Genomic DNA, 21,763 nt, shown 5'->3' with positions numbered 1-21,763 from the left:
TTTGTTATCTTCTAATCATTTCGACTATTAAAAAGGGCACAAGCCCTTCTAATTTCTAATCGAATGAACCCCTTTTGGAGTTTCTACAACATAACTATAGAAACCTTACTATAAAAACCTTACTACAACATCTATACAAACCTTATATGCCCCCAGGACGTAATTTACAACCCTTATCCCGAGGATTCTGAGGGGGGGGTCTTCAATCTCAAAGACTTAATTTCTAAAACTTTTAACTACGTTGAAAAAAATGGCTATCTAAAAATTTTGATTGAATGTGTTTGGGGAAAAGGCTGGCGTGAGAGGGGTGTTATTTGCCTTCCAATTGCTTTAAATTATTAAAAAGGGCACTAGCCATTTCAATTTTCAATCAAATGAGCCCTTTTTGAAGTTTCTACGACAACACTTTCTATAAGAAACCTTATATCCCCCAGTGTATAACTTACAACCCTTGCCCTGAGGGCTGTGGAGGGGGGTCACCCTCAAAGACCTAATTTCCAGAACTTTTAACTACGTTGAACAAAATGACTATCTCAAAATTTTGATTGGATGTGTTTGGGGAAAAAGTGGGCGTGAGAGGGGGGTTAGTTGCCCTCCAACCACTTTCGACTAATAAAAAGGGCACTAGCCCTTTGAATTTCCAATCGAACGAGCCTTTTCTGAAGTTTCTACGACAATGCTTTCTATGAAAACCTTATATGTCCCTAGGGCATAAATTACAAACCTTACCCTGAGGGCTTTGGGGGAGTGTCCTCCTCAAAAAATAATTTCTATCCTGAAATAAACTACGCTGAACAAAATGGCTATCTCAAAATTTTGATTGGATGTGTTTGGGGAAATGGTAGGCGTAGAAGGGGTATTAGCTGCCTTGCAATCACTTTCGACTATTAAAAAGGGCACAAGCCACTCCAATTTCCAATCGAATGAGCCCTTTTCGAAGTTTCTACGGTAACCTCCTTCGATACGAAGTGCCCTGGTCTAAGACCAAGAAACCAAAAAATAATAATGCATTGTGCCAACATCGTTCTTTATTTAGGCAGCGCTATTGCGCTGCCTATGATAAAAAACAGCTCAATGCTGAATATTTTCAGTTCTGTTATTTTTATCATATCTGTAGTTGTTTTATTTTTTCGGTTTATTAGATTTTTTAGACTGCTGTTACTAGTAGGCTACTACTAATACAACCTACTACTCCTACTACTGCTCCTACTGCTACCACTACAACAGTGATACTGGTACCATTAAGACTAATTATATTAAGGGGAAAATTTGAGAGAATATAGAGGGGATATGTGAACTAAATCAGCACACATTATATGCATGCAGATTGTCAAAAGGGCGTACCTCAGAAACAGATTGGGGAATTGAGTTGGAACAATCAATGCTTAGAAGAGAAGATCAATTGACCAAAAGGCAATATGTGCACGTTACTAATAATACTACGACTGCTGCCATGGGCGTAGGCAGCATCTTATGTAAGGGGGGGCAGCCGCTTCTGTGATGGAGGGGGGAGGGATCTTACTAATACTTCCCGAGGTCCTTTGAGTATTGGTCTTTAGAAACTATTCATTCTATATTTCACTAAAACTCGGCCTTTAATATTTTCCATGTTCTATTTTTCCTGCAACAGTATAACATAAGAGACTATCCTACTTCCAATTTCCAGCAAAACATAAACACCACAAAAGCGATTTGACACAAATCACATTATGGTTAGATTACAGCTTCTTCTAAGAATTCAACTCAAAAGTTTACAGTTGGGCAAAATTAAATATTAAAATTGGTATAGGGGAGACCGGCTCACTTCTAGCCAAAGTAAACAGTTTCAATACAAAAATCTATGGGGCTTCTGGTGGATTATAAACGCTCTGACAGATTGCAGTGTAGTTTTTTTTTAAAGTCTGACCTTTATTAATATTTTTACCAAAAATTTCAGATTGGATCAGCTTTTATGGTGATTAACTCTGGAATTTTGTTCAATTTTGTCTGAAAAACTACGCCTAATTACGAATACTAGAAAACTCGCGTTGTAAACTCACATTATATTCTCGTATTATTTGCCAGTTTTTGGCAGCTTCCGAGACGTGCCATCTTCACCAGTTTGCTGTTAGTATTTTTTCATCCTGTGGGATAGTGAACTCCCATGTTCGGCCACAATACCCAGGCTAAATTCGGCATGCCTTACCAAGGTGTCCAAAAGTGGGCTATGCTTGTAAAAGCTGTGTAAACAGCATATTTAAAGGTTGAAGGTAAGCTTAATACCCAAAACTGTGTTATTTCTGGCGTTGTTTAATCCTGTCAGAACAGTAGGTGAACTGAAGTTCTTTTTTTTCTGTTAAATTTCATTCAAGATAAAATGATTAAAAGTAAAACAGAAGAGAAAAGAAAGAACGGTGGCTGTGATCCCGAAGAAAATAAAATAGCAGTTTTTTTCTGATTTATTCTACAAGAAATCAGTTGGATTCTCTGGAAGTACCATGGGTGTCCCTAGAGGAACGCTGCAAAACTACATAAGAAAAAGTTGAGAAGCTGAATATCCCTCTAAAAAGTCTGGACCTGAATTTCCTTACACCCTGTTACAACCCATGATCAATATTTACAGAGGAACAAGCAAAAAGACTGAAAACTTACTTGAAAACGATAGCTTATATGCTTTCGACTGTATTCCCCTAGAAGCGTGTAAATTTGCATACATTTATGCCATTATTAAGAGCATAAAAGTACCAGATAACGGAACTGCAAAGGTAGTGGAAACAGTGGAGGAATTACAGGTAAAGATTGGTACCGTGGTTTTATGGATTGACTTAAAACTCTATCAGTAAGAACGTCAATAAGTACAAGCCTATGAAGGACAACTGCTTTCAACTGTCATAGATTAGGAGCTTTCTTTAACAACCTGGATTGAGGCCTATATAAACACATGTTCAGACCACAAGACATTGGAAGTTTTGACAAATCAGGTCTGAAAAAATCCACAAGCCTGGTAGAATCATTGCACAGCGAGGCCAGAAGTAAGTAGAGAAGGCACATCAGCAGAAAGAGGTCAGTTGACCACGTTAATGTGTTGGGAACACACTCCCTCCTCTACTTATTTCCCCACAAAAACAGGGTCCGGATAGTTTATTCATGGGCGCTTTACTAGAAGCCATCATGATAAGGCTCGGAAAGTAGTTCTGGCTGGATGATTGCTCCCCACTCTTTGTTTTAATTTGAGCATTTTATCAAGTACGTCAGACCCAAAAAATCAACAGAAAAAAATATGAAAAATTCAGAAGTGCTCACTGACACCCCTATGACAGAATGCATTACTCCTAGAATAAAAGCTGTACCTGCCAAAAAACCCTAGTCCTGGAACGGAAGAAAGTCAGACAAGTGAAAAGACCAAAAAGCAAAAGGCGTGTCTCTGACAACAAGAGTTACAGGTAGAGTGACGATTCTGACGTAGATGATCCTGTATACAGCAACTCTTCAGACCCCAGCATAGACATTGAAGACAAGCCCCCTACCAGCAAGTTCTAATTTGACACTGAGAAAGTCAAGACTGGTGATTACATTCTGATTAAGCTGAAGAGAAAGATAGGGAATTCTGTTCACAATGTTATCATTATCAAAAGTAGCAACTGAAGAACTTAAGGTCCTCTTTTAGAAGAAGACTGGAGCAAGAGACTTTGCGCTAACTGACGAGATGAATAGTGTCTTAAAGACAGAAGTTGAAATAAAACTGCCATCACCGAAAGGTAGAACACCAAGATTAGCGGAGCGGCTTACTTTTGGTGTTGATCAGTCAATGTATAATTTGAAATTAATACTCTTCATTTCTTTAAACCTTAATGAAATTCATTTTGTAGTTTTTTATGCTGACCATATTCGAAAAACAAGCTTTAATCTTCCCCTGGTCACTTTTCTTTATCTTTTAAGGCAGAGACGACTGAACCAGTGCCGGGATGGCCCAGGTTTGGCACCCTTGACCACTTGGATAGAGAGGTATCCAGGTGAAAAAAAGGCGGAGTATTTCTAATTGTCTTTGTCAAGGATGGTATTTAATGAGTTACTTTTGCTTTGACATGCTCAGCAACTTCTTAACGCTTGAATCAATTCATGGAGAATTAGACAAGTCTAATCCTATCTATATCTATCAGTCTCCTATCTATATCTATCAGTCTCCTATCAGTCTCCTATCTATATATCGGACCGAAAATCAATATTGAAGATCGAAACGTAAATGTTGATATTGCAAACGATATTTGTAAATTTCTGTTTATTTCCAGCTTTTTTAACCATCTACCAGGTAACATCCAACAAAAAACTCCAACATATGAAAAGTTATCGCTAATATCTATCGTAAATTTGAAGTAATAGGGGTGGGGCAGCTGCCCCCCTGCCCCCCATCCCAACGCCCATGACTGCTGCTACTAATTAACTATAACTACTCCTTCTACTGCAACTATTACTAACGCTAGGAGCATCAAGATGAAAATTTCAGGTAGTGTTGAGCTGGAATTTCAACTACATTAAACATGGATACACAAATAATCAAAAAGGCATATTGGTGATGTCATAGCAATGGCTATTTGTATTAAGTTGAAACTTCCAGGGCTTAATGAAGGAAGTGTTCAACTGAATAAAAGGCAACATAAGATAAAATATTTATTTCATTAAATTTCTATCACAAGCCCTGAAGGGCCATGACTTTTGGAGTCATAAATAACAAACAATGCCACAACAACAATAATAGAATAAAGAATCATCCCTAAGTCAAAGTAATCAAAATGTGGAACATTTTAATGAACGAAAACAAACTACGCGCGTGTTGACTGTCAAAAGGGGTTTAACGGCAATATCTCAGGAACGGCTTACATTATTAAGTTGGAGCTTTCAGAATATGTTGTGGCGGATTTTGAACTAACCAAAAGGCACTATGTGTATTCTACTAATGCTGCAACTACCATTGCTGAAGCTAATGAGGCTAGGGGTATTAAGGTAAAACTATTAGGTAATGTTCCGGAGGAGGGGGGTGGTTTAATTAAACAAACAAACTATAGGCATATATTACTACCACTACTACAACTACTCAAACTAGTACTTCTATTGTATCAAGGCTACTATCAAGAGAATTAAGACGAAGATTTCAGAAGATGTTGTGGGGAAAGCTGAACTAAATTTAAACACACTATGAACATCCAGGTTATGAAAAGGGCACATTGGTAATATCATTACCACCGCTAATTGTATTACGTTGAAACTTCCAGGGCTTGATGAAGGGGATGTTCGACTGAACAAAAGGTCATACGTCAATATTACTATACTCCTAATGTTACTACTAAAGTTTCTGTAACTAATGAGACTAAGGATATAAAGGTGAAACTTTTACAGAAAGTTTAGGGGAAATTTCAATTAAACGAAAAAAATATATGCATGCATGTTTCAAAAGAGACATATAAGCAATATAATAGGCAGCGCGGAGCTATCTTAGAAACTTGTAAATCAGTTAATCCATCTGGAGTTAAAAGTTCTACGCCTAATTTTAAGAGACAAAAGTGATTGGACGGCAGGCAGATCCCCCCTCTAAGCCTATTAATTTTCCAAATTTTTCCAATTAAAATTTTTTCAAGTTATTTCATTCCACATAACCTAGTTGGAAAGCCAAGTATATATATCTCCAGGGATGTTGGGGATGTCAACACCCTACAGCCCTCAGAGCATGCGCTGTAAGTTATGCAATTTCCCTATTGTTTTATATACTATTGGCCATTGGGAAAGAAGGCATGTTTGACCATTGGTGTTCAAAGAGAGCAAGTGCATTCAAGTCAAGCTTTCAGGAAATGTTGAGGGGAGTGTTGAACATAATCAAAATATGGTACGTGCAACAAGGGCGCCGGCGGAAAATTTTCCAGGGGAGAGGCCAGACGACAAAATAGCAGGGATGGTTGGGTGACAGTTTAGGCGCTTTAGGGCACCAAACTACGATTTTACCCCGAACAGGACGAATTTGCAATGAATTTAAAATCCCGAGAAGCTAATTGATTTAAAAGTATCAATAACTATATTTTAGGCTTCCCAGTTGCAAAAGAAGTAATGCCACACGGTGGCAGTGCTGGATTCAACCAAGTTGATTCGCTTTATTTGTAATGAAGTTAGGCTACGTTGTACTTTTCTAGATTCCTACAAAAGTACATTTTAATGGACAAACTGCTTACTTTTCATGAGGCTTCAGATAAATGTTGAAAGAGGAAGGGAGATGAAGGAATTAATTAGAATGTTTCTCTATACAGCTAATGTTACATTCCCATATCTAACAGCACAGGGATGGAAAAGGCAAGGCAGGTCATCATCAGCCCTGCCATGAAATTCCCTTGGGTTGGCAAATACTGATAGGAACTTAGCTTTTGGCAATTGTAAATAATAATATCTTTCTTTTTCTATTTATATGAAGTACTTCAATATATTTAAAAAATATATGTAATGTATTTATTGATAAGAAAATCCTATTGTAGAGGTTGTGATGGCTTCAGTTATATAGAAGGTCAAAACTATAACAGAATTTCCATCCATACAAACAATAATACTCCGATTCATCCAACCAAAATTCCTTAGTAGTAATATTAACAAGGAATTTTCACCAAAATTACTATTTATCGCCAATTTTTAAGTATATTCCAATTTTATCCAAAATCGAAATTACAAATTTAAACGTAGGACGTTACTAATCAACGTATAATTATTGACTTGCACATTTTAAAAGCAATTGATCAGGGATTTAAGGGAACGGTACTTCAAATTACATCTTGTTTAGGCCAGGATATGATTTGGAAAACAATCTGAAATTAAATAAAAAAAAGAGCTTTTCAACTGAAAGCAAGGAAAAGATTTGAAAACTATTTTAACAGATTATTCTTTGTGTGGGGGCTGTCTTCTCCTTACTCTTTACTGTAATGTTTGGCTTTTTTCCAAGTTTTTAAGAAAATTTGTAATTGGAAAACAATTCATAGCACTAACAAACTTTTTTTTAATGAGTAATGTGTCGAGAAGGGGGCAGTCCCCCTTATATACAGAGTAATTTATATTTGTTTTAAGTTTTGAGCTTGCTACTTACTTTTGTTAAAAAACCTTTTCTATTTGTTTAATTACATTCCTTGAAACTGTAAAGTTTTATGAACACAATAATTTTGGTAACGTAGAAAAAAGCGATCAATATTTCAATGATCTCCGTTTGGATTTTAATGGGTAATCGAACAGTTTTTTTTTTTCCAGGGGTGATTATATAGACCCAGTAGGCCAAGAACGTCGGGAGAGGGCTCATTCTAACGAAAATGAAAAGTTCTAGTGACCTTTTTAACTGAACAAAAAATGGGAGGGCAACTAGGCCCCCTCTAATGCCACTTTTTCCCCGAAATCGTCCGATCAAAATTTTGAGATAGCTTTTTTGTTCAGCATAGTTGAAAGGCCCAATAACTATGTCTTTGGAGATAAAATGACCCCCTACAGCCCCTGGGGAAAGGTTTTAAAATTCGTCCATTGTTTTATTGGTAGTATGCATACATATTTCGGGTGGGTAGGAGAGGACTAATTTTCGGCTGTTCTGCTCTCTTTCCTTTGGTTTGCTTATTAGTTTATAATCCTAAATTTCCAGGGGGAGGGGGGTGCCCCCCCTTTGCCAGCACCCATGACGTGCATGTAGGTTGTCAAAAGGGCAAAACCCAGGAATAACATTGGAGTACTAAGTTGGAACTTTAAGGGAATAATCAATTGAACAAGGGCATGTTGAGGGAGATGTTGAACTAACCAAAAGGCACTATGTGCATGTTACCACTATTACAACTGCTACAATTATTACTTCTATTGAGGTTAAGAATATTCAGGCGAAATTTTCAGGGAACATTTCGGGGGGTGATGAAGTAAATCAAAGCACATTGTGTACATTCAGGTTGCCAAAGGAATGTATGAACAATTTCTCAGGAATAGCTTAGAATATGTACTACTACAACTATTAATAAGTAATAGTTGTAATAAGTTGTAATAAACTATTAATAAGTAATAGTTGTAATAATATAAACTAGTAATAAGAATTAAGTACTGCTACAATTACTAACACTACTACTACAACTTCTACTACTACTATGACTGCTACAACTACTACTTTGACGACTATTACTAGAACTACTGAAGCTAAAAATATTACAGTGAAGCTTTAAGGGATGATCTATAAGGATAGTGAACTAAATTGAAATAAGCTATGGGGATGCAGGTTATTAGAAGGCCGTAACAGTTATATCTCGGGAACAGTTTAGAGCATGAAATTGAAACTTTCAGTAAATGTTAAGGGTAAGATATGTATACTAGAAGTAGCACTTTTTTTTTTTTTTTTTAATTTTACTTTATCCCCTTGTTAATTTTACGAGTTTTGGTTTTTTTTTTTACTTTTTTGCTGACTTTACATTGGCCTTCTAATTTTATGAATTTAATTTTTTTTTTGTTTATAACATTTTTACGTATTTAACATGACCCTTTTATAATTTTCTGTTGTTGTTTGATTGTTTGTTTTTGCTGTTCTTTTTTTTTGCTTTATTTGACGCTAAAGTGCGAATTCGGCCCTTTTGGGCTTGTGATAGCCGTTTTTCAGCAATAAATCTTATCTTGTCTTACTACAACTAATACTACTCTTAAGGCTTAGGTAGGAAATGTTGAAAGAGATGTTAAATCGTATTGAAGCTTGCTGTATGTGCATGGGCTGTCAAGTATAAGTATCAGCAGTATATGAAACAACGACTTAGAGTATTAGATTGAAACTTTCAGAGCATGCTGAGGGGTATGTTGAGCTAGTAAAACCGCACTATGTGCATATTACTACTAACAGTAGTAGTACTACTACTGCTATTAATACTAATATTACTAATGCTATTGGTACTAATTTGGAACTTTCAAGGACTGTTGACGGGGATAGTGTGCTCCATCAAAACACATTATGTGCATGCAGGTTATCATCAGGATGTATCAAAAATATCTCAGATACGGCTTAAAGTTATATTTTGAAACTATCAGGGCAGTAGGAAGGGATGTTGTACTAGACCAAAAAGGCACAATGCAAATGCCATTACTGCTTACTACTACTGATATCATTAGTACTGCTGCTATTGCTCCTACTGTTCTTTCTGCTAGGGTATAGACTGTAAAGGGTGTACTATATAAAGATGAATCTTTCGCGGAAAGTGTATGTTGCTTTAAAACTTAATCAAAAAGTGCTATGTATTCTGGCTGCAAACAGAACATCTCACCAACATCTCAAGAATGACTAAGGGTATTAAGTTGAAGCTTTCAGGGCTACTACTGTTACTTCTTCTGTTCTAACTATTGAACCAAATCGAAAGAGTGTAAGAGCATCCAGATTGTCAAAAGAGCATAGATACACTGCTTTGGTAATGGTACGTTTTCCAAAAAAGTTTTATTTTCCCAAAAAAACTTGAGGTGTAAAACTAAACAAAACAATACTATGCTTGTCCCGATTTAAAATATTATCTTTTCTAATGAAACAGTATATGTTAATAAAAACGAACAGAAATTAATTTTAAAAAAACCTTTTTCCACAGGTAGCTTTTCAAAAAGAAGTAAAGAGCTTCATTAAAACAAAAATGAGCAGAAAAGTCAAACAATTTTTCAAATGTAAGACTACCACAAATCACCATCAATAAATAAATGTTTCCCAAAACGAACAGAAACTACAATAAATAACCGAGTCAAACTCAAAACGAGTTTCAAGTAAGATGAACAGGGCTGATCCCCCCCTCCCTATGCCTTCTGAAGACTAGAACATAATTTGCACTTAACTGAAGACAAACTGTATTTTAAATGTTTTTCACTTTTTAACTTTAATAAATCCAAAAATTTTTAGACTTTAAGGAATAAACATCAGTATATGTGTATTAAACTTTCAATCCGTATTCATTCGTTTTTTTCAGTGATCTTGGTTGAGATGGTGTTTCTTTTAATTTCCTTTTCGATATTATGAGAAATTAAATAGAAAAAACAAGTTTTTTAAACTGCAAGTAAGGAGCGACATTAAAACTTAAAACGAACAGAAATTATTCCGTATATGAAAGGGGCTATCCCCTCCTCAACGCCTCGCTCTTTACGCTAAAGTTTTTTATTGTTTTAAAAAATAAAGTTGTGAGACAGAGTCAAACTTTAGCGTCAAGAGCGAGGCGTTGAGGAGGGGACAGCCCCTTTCATATACGGAAAAATTTCTGTTCGTTTGAAGTTTTAATGTCGCTCCTTACTTTCAGTTTAAAAAACTTTTTTTTATATCTAATTTCTGATCGTTTTTTAGTTAATGCAGCTTTTATTTTGGCTCACCGTCATTGAATAAGTAAACAAAATTTGCATAACAATTTTACTTTTCTTTTGCTAAACGGCTGTCTCTAAATTTGGTTCTGACGTAATTTACAAATTAACTTACGTAACGAACTTCTATATTCGTATATTTTTTCTGGCAAAAAATACAAAGTTGCAGATTTTTGCAGATATGAGCTTGAAACCTATGTTATAGGGTTTTCTGATACGCTGAATCTGACGGTCAGATTTTCATTAAAATTCTGTCACTTTTAGGGATGTTTCCCCCCTCTTAAAAAATCAGGTAAATTTTCTCAGGCTCGTAGCCTTTGATGAGTAAAACTAAACTTAATAAAATTCATATATTTAGAATCATCATTATAAGCCCATTCTTTTGATACATTTATTAACATCAAAGTTCCGTTTTTAAAAGTTTCGATTACTATTGAGCCGTATCGCTTGTTTTTTTATTGTTTTTTTTTTATTACGTATATGTTATTACGTATATGATGGGATTCTCCCCTTAGTCAATACCACGCTCTTTACGTTAAAATTTAAAAAAAATTTTAATTCACCAACCCCTGAATCAAAAAGGCCCTTTAATTAGAATAGATAGCTCTTTTGAAAGCACTAAAAAAAACTGTAGCGTAAAGAGCGAGGTGTTGACTTGGGGGAGACTCCCCTCATATACGTAATAATTTCTGTTCATTTTAAGTTCTAATGTCGGTTCTCACTTTCAGTTGAAAAAACTTTTTTTTTTAAATTTAATTTCTGATCGTTTTTTAAATAATGCTTGGAAATCCGGCACCCCCTTCATAGAAATGTCCCTTACCCTAAAGAAACATCCTCCACGGAAAGATTCTCCCGAGTAAATCCCTCCTCCAGCCCCCCCCCAGAAAAAATTCTTCCTGAAAATGTCAGTATACTTCCCAATAACCAATACAATATGTAAGCAATGGGCAAAGTTCATAACTTGCAGCCCTTCCCCTGGGAACTGTGGGGGATTAAGTCATCCTAAAAGACATTTTTATTAGATTTTGACTATGCTGAACAAAATAGCTATCTCAAAATTTTAATTGGGTGACTGAGAAAAAAATGAGCGTGGGAGGGGGCCTAGTTGCCCTCCATTTTTTTTGGTCACTTAAAAAGGGCAATGGAACTTTTAATTTCCGTTCCAATGAGCCCTCCTACGATATTCTAGGACCACTGGGTCAATACGATTACCCCTGGGGAAAAGAAAAAAAACAAACAAACAAATACACACGCACCCGTGATCTTTCTTCTGGCAAAAAAATGCAAAATTCCACATTTTTGTAGATAGGAGCTTCAAACTTCTACAGTAGGGTTCTCTGATACGCTGAATATGATGGTGTGAATTTCATTAAGGTTCTATAACTTTTAGGGGGTTTCCCCCCATTTTTTCGAAAATCAGCCAAATTTTCTCAGGCGCTTAACTTTGGATGGGTAAGATTAAACTTGATGAAACTTATATATTTGAAATCAGAATTAAAATCTAATTCTTTTGATATATCTATTGGTACCAAAATTCCGTTTTTTAGAGTTTCGGTTACCATTGAGTCGGGTCGCTCCTTACTTACAGTTCGTTACCACGAACTGTTTGATAGAAACATTCAGCTCGAATATAAGGATTGTTGTTGATTTTGTAGAAGTCGTAGACAACTTTTCTAAATAATTGTGTGCGATGATTGCCTAAAACAAGTAGGTATTCCCACTGTAAGGCTTAAACCATAAGCAGCCATATCTGAAAGTAAATCGATGACCTCTTTCCTAAGCAGACTATGTCAATGTTAAAATCCCCCCTCGCCCCAAAAAATATAAGTATCGTGGATTTGTCGCCTTGCCTTATCAATTATAGACTCAAGATGGTACGAAAATTTCGAACGGAAACAGAAGTAGGGCAATAAGGCTCCCACACGGAAACATTCTCACCATGGGCTTTTAATTTAAATCTAGAAACAGCCATTCAAAAATACTTTCAACATTTATACTAAAATTATCTTTCCGAAACAAATACAGGAAGTCTCTTCCGTGAATTGAACTGCTCTTTATAATTTCTACGATCTAAAATACTTAAATTGGTAATTTGGGAGATCATTAAGAGTTGCCATTTGTTGGTTTTAAAATGCTTCACAAAAGCCAAATAATGACAGATATGCCACTTTGGCCGAAAGTTGAATCTCCAAGTGACGGACATAACCGGACAATTCCTCGCAAACCAGAGAAAACGGCAATGGCTGCAGTTCCCTTCGTATTTCGGTACAAATCATGAGATTTGGGATATTTCCCAACCTTAAATTTTTTTTTTCAACGTTACTATCAATTTCATGATCAAACAGAGGATTAATATCTATCCTATTTTTCTCCAACTGAGCAAAATCTTTACTGGATCTACAACCATTGCTAGTTACTAGACTAGTGAGAATTTTTAAATGACTCACCCTAAATCAGAAGATCTACCCGAGTGCCTAGTCGAGAGAACAAGGAGGTCTACCTGAGATAGGTTTGATTATCCCCATCTTTTTTTAAATAGATTCGTAAATATTTTCTTCCTTCAATGACTTGATCCGTTTTCAATCCGTTTTTCTGCCTTTTGGAGACATACGTATCTATTCACAATTGCAGCCTATACGAGTATCGAGGTAAAGTTGAGTCAAAATAGGTGTTATGGTTGTATGTTTTCAACTATAGAAGCTTAACAAGGGCTTGTATTGAAACTGCTAATGCTAAATGCAAAATGGAAAGGCTTTATTTCAGAAGTGTAGAACCTTACATTCGTCAAGGGATGTTAAACGAGGACATTTTGAACGCTAATCTAAGAGGTTCTTAAAGGTGGGTCATACAAACCATGATGACTAAATTGAAGGTTTGTTTCCAATATAGGTACCACGCATATTCTTTTAAGAAAGAACTATCATTTCGAAGTGAGAATAAGATCGAAACTAAAACTAAAAAATTGAGAGTAGATTCAAAATTAATGTAAAAGACATCTATTTAGGTAGGAATTTCAGTTGGGTTTTTGTTATCAAAAGCAAAATAAGATGATTTGCAAATTAAAGGAAATTCGTTTATATAGATGTACATTTTCGTAGGTTCATGAAAAAGATTTGACCAACTAGTTGAAGATTTGTTTTTCCGATACAGTTTTCCACAGCGATTCTATCAATAGAAGCCGCCACTTTATATATAGTGATTTTTTTATACACCTGGCCAAAAATCTTTTTCATACTTGTAGTTTTGGCCAAGAAAATACTAAAAAGGTGTAGCAAGATAGAATTTTACACAGTTAAATGGCATAAATTAGTCCAACCTAATTTGTAATGTTTAGGGCCAAAACAAACAAACTAATAAATTTATAACTTAAATAATTAAAACTTCAATAAGTCCAATTAAGACAGCATTTTTTGCAACATGCCTACAAGTAGTGTAACTCACACCGAAAAGAACAAGATGTGTATATAATTCGATTAATTAGTTGCAAACCTATCCATTCACTGAACCAGAATTATGATACCGGTTAAACATTTTCTAAGAGAACGATCTAACATTCCTCAAAAATAGGAAAACCTCCTTATTTTGGCATGCTTTTGAAGCCTTTTTGACATTTTTTTCAACATAAAAATGGAAAGAAAATTTCAAAAAATTACTTTGGAGGATGTACAAAGCTGAATACCAGCTTTTGAATGATTGAAAAATTTTCATCATAGTTTGAAATATTAAAACCGTGGGCTGCAGAGAAACAACACGCCAAAACATGCAGAGGAAACATAAGCCTCATTTAACGTTTCGGAACTCACAGACGACTTCTAGATGTCACATATGTGACGTTTGCAACTAAGGGTACAGAATGCGGGAACAAAAGTTAAACGCTGTTCTCATTCTATTTGTTGGTAGCAAAGTTTTCTAAAACCACGGATTTAAAAATCTGATTTCCTTAATGGTCTTATTTTCGATGCAGGTATACCAACGTCTTCAGGATCGGGTGCCGACGAAATAGTATTCCTATTTACTACGCAAAAATATATGAAAATAGTTTTTTTTTTTTTTTTACAAAATTATTAATCAACATGAGAAAAACAACATAGTCAGCCTTGTTGGACTTGACAGTGTCCTGTTGACAGCAATAATGACAAAACAAAGGAACTAAAATTTTATTGACATGCTTTCGTCGACAATAAACCAAAAAAGAAAGACATGTCTACAGTCTTCAGTAGAACTTAAAAGATTCATCACATACCCCAATTAGGCTGAGCTGCTTAGCATAAGGCAAAAACATTTCCGTGATATATTCATTGCTGGAAGTGTGGCGATATTGTTTATATTTTTATACTCAATGACGATATCTATTAGTCGATTCCTGTTAGTATATTTTAAAAATTAGAACGTTTTTATAGCATAAAGGTAAAGCCGAATATTCTCACTGCTATAAAAAACCGAAATGTTTTTGTATTACTATCAATTTTGGAATTTTCCCAAAATTCAAAGTTTTCTTTACCGACAAAAAGACAGACTGACATTTTCTATGTTTGTTTTTTGTTGTCGTTTTTTTTATATCCAGAACATATATGTTGACGAGAACAAATGGAGCGCTCGAAGTTACGGCAACTATTGAAATAAAATGCACAATGGCAACAGGGTTCACAGCTCAACGGGAGATTACCATTCCATTGCTATCAAACTAACCTCATTTTAGTTCATGTTTTTTTCTGATAGTAAAAGAGAAGCCTTGTAGCTTCTAGTGGCAATTAAAAGAAAAGATCTTTGACAACCGAGAGACACTGATTATCAAATATTTGCAGATGAAGTGCAAGATAAAATGACTAAATTAGAAAGCTTAAGACTCCTAATAAATTCTCATAGTAGGCTTTTAAACCTTAAAAACTATTTTGCGTAGTAAGGACACAAAAGAGGAGGATTTCATATGCAGTTTAAATTTAAGACATAACTGGATGTACACAAAAGTTTTTAAGCAATCAAACTTTTTTGGGGGGAGGATAATAAGTAAAGAAAGGTTAAAAACGTCACAGAGAAAAAATAAATTAATTAAAAAAATACATAAAATGACATTAAAACAACCCTAACATAACCAGTCAAAACGATTTCAGCTACGACTACTAAAATGAAATTAAAGAGAAAACCATATTTTAGTAAGTAACATATGCCCCATCTAATTAAAAGATCGGAATATTTTTATTGATTTTATTTTAAATTGTATGCTATGCTTTAAAAAAGAATCAAAATCATGCATAGGAAATAAAGTTAATTTTACAGTTTTCCTTAGTTTTTTTTCTTCTGTAAGAACGGGTATTGGTTACTGAGCCAAAATATACGTGTATAATAGTTTGGGTGTCACTGGCGAGGTAGAAGAAAGTCATCACTTCTCCTTTGTCAACGAGATTGCTTTGCTCCTTTTTGCTCTTGCACATACAGATCTATATCCTTAATCGATTCTTCATAAACCCTTGTAATAGAACACTCAGAAAAATCTTCATTTCATTTCTTCATTTATTCTCCTCAAGGAAATAAATAGCACATACGTTAAAAAAGGGATATTTTTTTTGCATAAGCTACAAACAACTTTTCAAGCGAATTCAGTAAGCATTAATTTTAAATAGAATATTGATTAAAATGCTGATCTATTTTTATTTCACGGTCTTAATGAGCAGCTAAACATCACAATACGAAGAAAAGAACAAAGTTAGTGTCAGTATCTGGGAGGCATCCATATCGTCTCCTGATGAAACCAGACTGCTGAAACCAGACAATGAAATTTGTAAATAAAATAAATTGTTAAATCTAATTATAAAAATAATTACGACAAATTCGAAATTAAGGTTTATGTTATGCAAAATACTAGGCCCATTTTTGGTTGTCAAACTAGTCTCTCTGAATTTAATAGTTTTTTTTCGCAACTAAGTATAAAAGCAGAAAAAAACAACAACAACTACAGAGGATTACTCTTAATATTGCCGGATATCCACTTACAAAAGAAATTAAGTTAGTACATCCAGCCCCAAACAGGAGACAGACTCACTGAGGACTTTAATAAAATTCTCGTTAAACTCTTATGGTTAAAAATAGCTTGAAAACTCAATTTTGTGATAAGCTTAAAATCCATAGGTTGTCATCAGGACAGTAAGGCCTCAGTAGTTTGGTAGACAAAAAACAGTCCAATTATTCTAATAGAGCGAAGTAGTGGAGCTGTTGATACATATCGATACCGCTAACATACAACTAGATGTATCTTAAATCTCGATTAAAACTTTTTTCTTTGAGAGAAATGGCCCATTTACTTACAGCTGTACAATATTTTGCATTTTATTTAATTATTGGTCTTCCTGGGGAAGAGTTAAGGGAGTTGAAAAATAACTACGTATATCATACTTCGACAAAGATCCTCAGCACTGAAACAATGTTGCAAATTTTAATTTAATTAGCAAAACACATCTGGTCACTAAAACACAGAAAGATTTCGCACTTCCGAACCAATTCCGAGTTATAAAGATCAGAGAAATTTCATGTCGAAAAATTAAAGTTTGAAATAAACTGCCGAACATTCATAAATAAAAATACATTGAGTCTGTGTTATTCTTTAGGGCGGTTAAGGACTCGTATGAATTTTGTACAATGGATTATGTTTGATATGAAGGTCAAATTCTTTCGATATGGTATATACACACACACACAGACACACACGCACATATATATATATATATATATATATATATATATATATATATATATATATATATATATATATATATATATATATATATGTATATATATATATATATATATATATATATATATATATATATATATATATATATATATATATATATATATATATATATTCGGTATATAAATGTATAAATTCGGTAACGATGCAGTGAAAATTTTTTTAAATTAAATTCTATTCGCTCTCTTGCTCTCTCTATCCTCTTACAGATGAAGGATTATAGATTGCCGAAGATCGTTCTTGTTTGCTATCCATCTGGAGTCAAGCGAAAACCAAGTCGTCCCCGAATAGGGTGGGACGAGGCCATAAGAAAAGGGAAATTTGAAGTTTATGAAAGGGGAATAGAGTGAAGCTTTAACTAGATTTGGGCCGAGGAGGAGCGGGCGAAGTTATGTTGGCCTCAGGCGGCGTGGTGCTGCCAGGACCTGATAGTAGCAGTAGCAATAAAACAATCAAAGCTCCAAATGGCTCACTGCTTTGTGGGAAACGTGCACAAGTAGGTAAATTTACTTAACAAAAGCTAAAAAATCTCATTTCTTCCCTCAAGTATCACCCTTGGGAGGGGAAAAATCCAACCAAACGAAAACTAGAAATCTAGAAAAGCAATCAAAATTCAATTTATGGGTTTTGATCTGGGACAACCGTACTATGCTTTTCCTAAAAAAGTATCTCATAAAGCTCCAAGTTTCAGTCATGAGCATTCAACTGTACCCAGTCTCCACAACCTTTTATTATTGTACATCCAGGCATTTTCATTTTAAACCATTCATCTGATGGTCTTTCTGAACAGCCGTTCACTTTATTAACCATACCGTTGGGACACCACACAAGTAAAAGATGTAAGTATCGATACATATAAAAATACGATTGGGTAAATGGGGTCTTTTAGATCAGTTTATTCAAAAAGCTATTACCAAATCAAGGAGTTTCCTGTTATACGACTTTTGTCCTTAGGGAGGTAGTTTAATCCATGAATTAATGCAAACGAATGGAGAGAGGCCTGACGTAAATTTTCAATACATTTCTCAATTACGACTTTAAAGTCACAATCTCTATATTTGACTTTTCTATGTATCTCTATTACCGAACAAAAACTAAGTAAAGATTATATTTTCACGTTAAATTATTTACTCTTGATAAAAGGTATCCTCCAAAAAACATTCATTAGCAATCTATGTGCTCTCGTTTCTTACCGAGAAAAAAGAAAAAAAAAAGAAATGGAAACCCAAAGCCGGCATTGATTTCATTTAGTAAGCGCTTCAAGAGGTATGGTTTCATGGATGGACAGACCTTTGCACAGGGAGCTCATTTCGTGGTAAAAATTTGGCACACGTATTATCAGGGGAAAATAAGAGCAAAAAAATTAAGACAAACGTAGTCAGCGGGTGTAGCTTTTATTTATTTTTTTTATCAACGACAGTTAACAGGATTCGTAAATTATAGGGGAAATATTGCCTTTGTTCAGTTCTGTACCGGTAGCAGTTTAACATAAATGCCTTTTTTTTTATTTAAAAATAACTATTATTAAGATAAAAAACAGTGAAAAAGAATAAATAAAGGATCTGATATTACAAAAGTGAAAAATGATCGCACATACAAATGAAAAAAAAATGATATGTTCCGTTCTTTGCAAAACTCAAGGAAGAAACTGAAACTATCCTTCATTTCGATGTCATATTTTTAACTTAAAACGAGGTGAGGATGACGAGTTACTAAGGAAAGTCGCTTCTTCTACAATAATAAGAAAATGACCATCCCAGTTTGGGTAGAAACAGCATAGGTAATTTTCTTTTCTTTAACAGAATCATAGCGGCATCGACATGCATCAAATAAACTGCACTTTTTAAGATTACAGCCCAACAGACGTAAAAGAAAACTGATCGGTTTCGTTACACCTATAAAACTTTCATTTTTCCAGCTAAAATAAAACCGTTAACTTCATTATGCATAAAATTAGATTTCCAAAATTACGGAGTTAAATATTTTGAATTTGAAATACAGCCTATACATATTAAGGGTGGAGAAAACAAAAAGAGAAATAATTCTGTTATAGATTAGGAAAAATTATACTTATTATTCAATTTATTTATTTTTACTATGATACTGATTTTCATGAGACGATATGAAAAAAATGGATATCTAATACGACAGTTTCTATATTAAACCGTACTAAACACAAAATTATATCACACTCTTTTAATGAATGCCGAAAAGACAGACGGGACTTAACCCAATTAAAATTAACGACACGATTAAGTCTTTCGAGACTGACGTCTTTGATCAGGGCAGTCAAGATTAGCCGCGAATTTTCAAGAACAAACCATCTTTTAATTTGAATTGCACTGAAAACTGGAATTGCCTCCGTTCACTTGTTCTATAATTGTGCCTTAGATGAGATGGGTAATTCACTGTGCAAGGAAACAACAAATTTACAAATCTTTCAATTAAATTTTAAGTAAAAAAGAGAGAAAGAAAATCACTAAGCTGAGGAACGTATCAAGTTTAAAAACAGACTATCACTTTTGACGATTTGTTTTCTTCTTTTTCCTCTTGAAGAAACAACAGCACCTGAAAAAACAACAAATCTAAATCAAGCCTTTTATTGAATTCGTTCATTCATAAAAGAACCCACCTGATTAAAGTAGATTTACTAAAAAAAAACCTTTCAAGTTGCACGTTCCAAAGCTAAGGACTTAGAGCTAAACCCCTCACTTGTGGTTGTAAGTGCAAAAATAAAAAACTCGTAACTGAAAATGATTAATATTATATATTTTTTTCAAAAGACCAATAGGTAAATAATTAATTATAGGGTCCGTTGGTTGTTCAACTTTGGAACATGACAATCTGTCTTAGAAACGTCAGCTTCAACTTATTCGATTCTAGGTAAGGTTCAGTTACATTCAGGAGAGTTTGAACCCCCTGAGCTGATTTTGCCACTATAGCTGGGCCATCAACGAACAGTTAATAAAGAAAATAGGGTATTCGCTTCTACAATACAGGCCCATCTCTCTTCAAATAAAAAAAAAACACTAATATCCAGAGTGAAGGTTTTGGTGACAATGTACATCCTTGACAGACTCCTCTAAAGGTTCAAAATGGCCTAGATATACCCTGTTTGACAATAATAACAACAAATAAAGTTATCTCACAGACATTAGTTAATAAAATGAAAAAAAAAAAATCTGGGTAGGCCTAAGATGACTTATTGCTTGGACATTTTCTTGGAGCATGGTCCTTAACTTCTTAAAAAAGAGGGCAATTTTCCTATTTCGTTTGTTTTTTTTTACTCTTCAACATATTTTTAAACACAAAGGAAGGGAAAACATTTCCAAAAATTTATTTTGGAAAATGGACAAACCTGAATCCCAGCTATCGAATGACAGAAAAATTTACATCTTACGGTGAGACATTAAAATACTACGGAAACAAAGTATTTAAAACTTTTACAGAGACCATAAACTATAAGAAGTAAGTTACTATCTCGAAATATAGATGGCGATATGGTACTGTAATAAAATCAGCGTTAGAAACTATAAATTTTACCATCACTATATGCCCAGCACCAAAAATATTAATACCAGATTTGATTTTGGACAGCAAAGTTACACATTAATATATTGATTCCTTTTCTAATCATCCAAAATGGATTTTATTCTTGTCCATGGTCTTGTATCATTTTCAAAAATACTTTGTTTTCAATCTACTACTATTACGTAAGACCTTCTACAAGGTAATTTTTTAAAAATTTAGTTAGTGGGTATCTAAAAGTAGTTTCTTAACACGTCAAAATGAACACACAGAGACAAAAGAAAAGATAGAAAACAGCAATATTAAATCTACATCTAAAAAACCCGTACCTTGGTGTACGGGTTTTCTGATCAGACAATAAGTTTTAGGTGGGATTCTAAATGTAATTATAATTCAATATATATATTTGTTTTTATTATATATTTAATATTTATATTTACATATAAATAATTGTGTGATAAAGCAAGACAGAAAAGAAAAAAAGAAAGAAAAGAGAGAGAGAGAGAGAGAGAGAGAGAGAGAGAGAGAGAGAGAGAGAGAGAGAGAGAGAGAGAGAGAGAGAGAGAGAGAGAGAGAGAGAGAGAGAGAGAGAGAGAGAGAGAGAGAGAGAGAGAGAGAGAGAGAGAAGGTAAACGAACTCACTTTGTATCGTCAGAAGTGTCCACTTCTGGTTGTGCCGTAATTGGAGTGTTACTATGGCCAGCAGTGGGATCATCTCCACCTAATTCCCCGTTGGTAGAGCTCACAACCTTTATATAAAAAAAAGTAAGAAAGGAGTCAAACCAAAAAAAAAAAAAAAAAAAAAAAACACAAATTATCATGTTGCTCATGCAATATGATAATTATTATTCCAACTGGATATAAAAATCTCAAATTCCATTTTATCTTTTTAGAAGGGTTGCACAATATAATGGACAGGCACATGCATGTATGCGTATCAATAATTTATTTATAACCCACTTCTGTACAAAAAAAGCGGAGTAAAGTACAAAAAAAAAAAAAAAAAAAAAAAATCAAATACACAGAAACAAAGATAACTTAAACTTAATCACTGACAAAAACACACGGATAATATTATGCTTTGGGACTAGTGAGACAAATTCATTTATTTGTAAACGAGTAATACGAAAGTCACAATTTTGTATTATGTATTTA

At 34.3% G+C, this 21,763-nt stretch overlaps 1 protein-coding gene across 2 annotated transcripts in view; it reads right to left on the bottom strand.

Annotated features, from left to right (window-relative positions):
- Positions 1–17,200: 17,200 nt before the first annotated feature.
- Positions 17,201–21,763, bottom strand: part of gish (casein kinase I gish) — a 156,404-nt gene continuing 151,841 nt past the window's right edge. For both annotated transcript variants that reach the window (XM_089094620.1, XM_089094621.1), the window contains exons 11-12: positions 21,251–21,357; positions 17,201–19,648 (exon numbers count right to left, since the gene is read on the bottom strand). In XM_089094620.1, the coding sequence (XP_088950746.1) occupies positions 19,597–19,648; positions 21,251–21,357 (159 nt within the window). In that variant the 3' untranslated portion in view covers positions 17,201–19,596. The remainder of the gene's footprint in view (positions 19,649–21,250; positions 21,358–21,763) is intronic.

Source organism: Artemia sp. Qi Xiang Cuo, chromosome 9 (assembly GCF_049724085.1).
Source record: "Artemia sp. Qi Xiang Cuo chromosome 9, ASM4972408v1, whole genome shotgun sequence".
NCBI lineage: Eukaryota > Metazoa > Arthropoda > Branchiopoda > Anostraca > Artemiidae > Artemia > Artemia sp. Qi Xiang Cuo.
The sequence above is the reverse complement of the archived record's forward strand: the minus strand, read 5'-3'. Positions and strand labels throughout refer to the sequence as shown.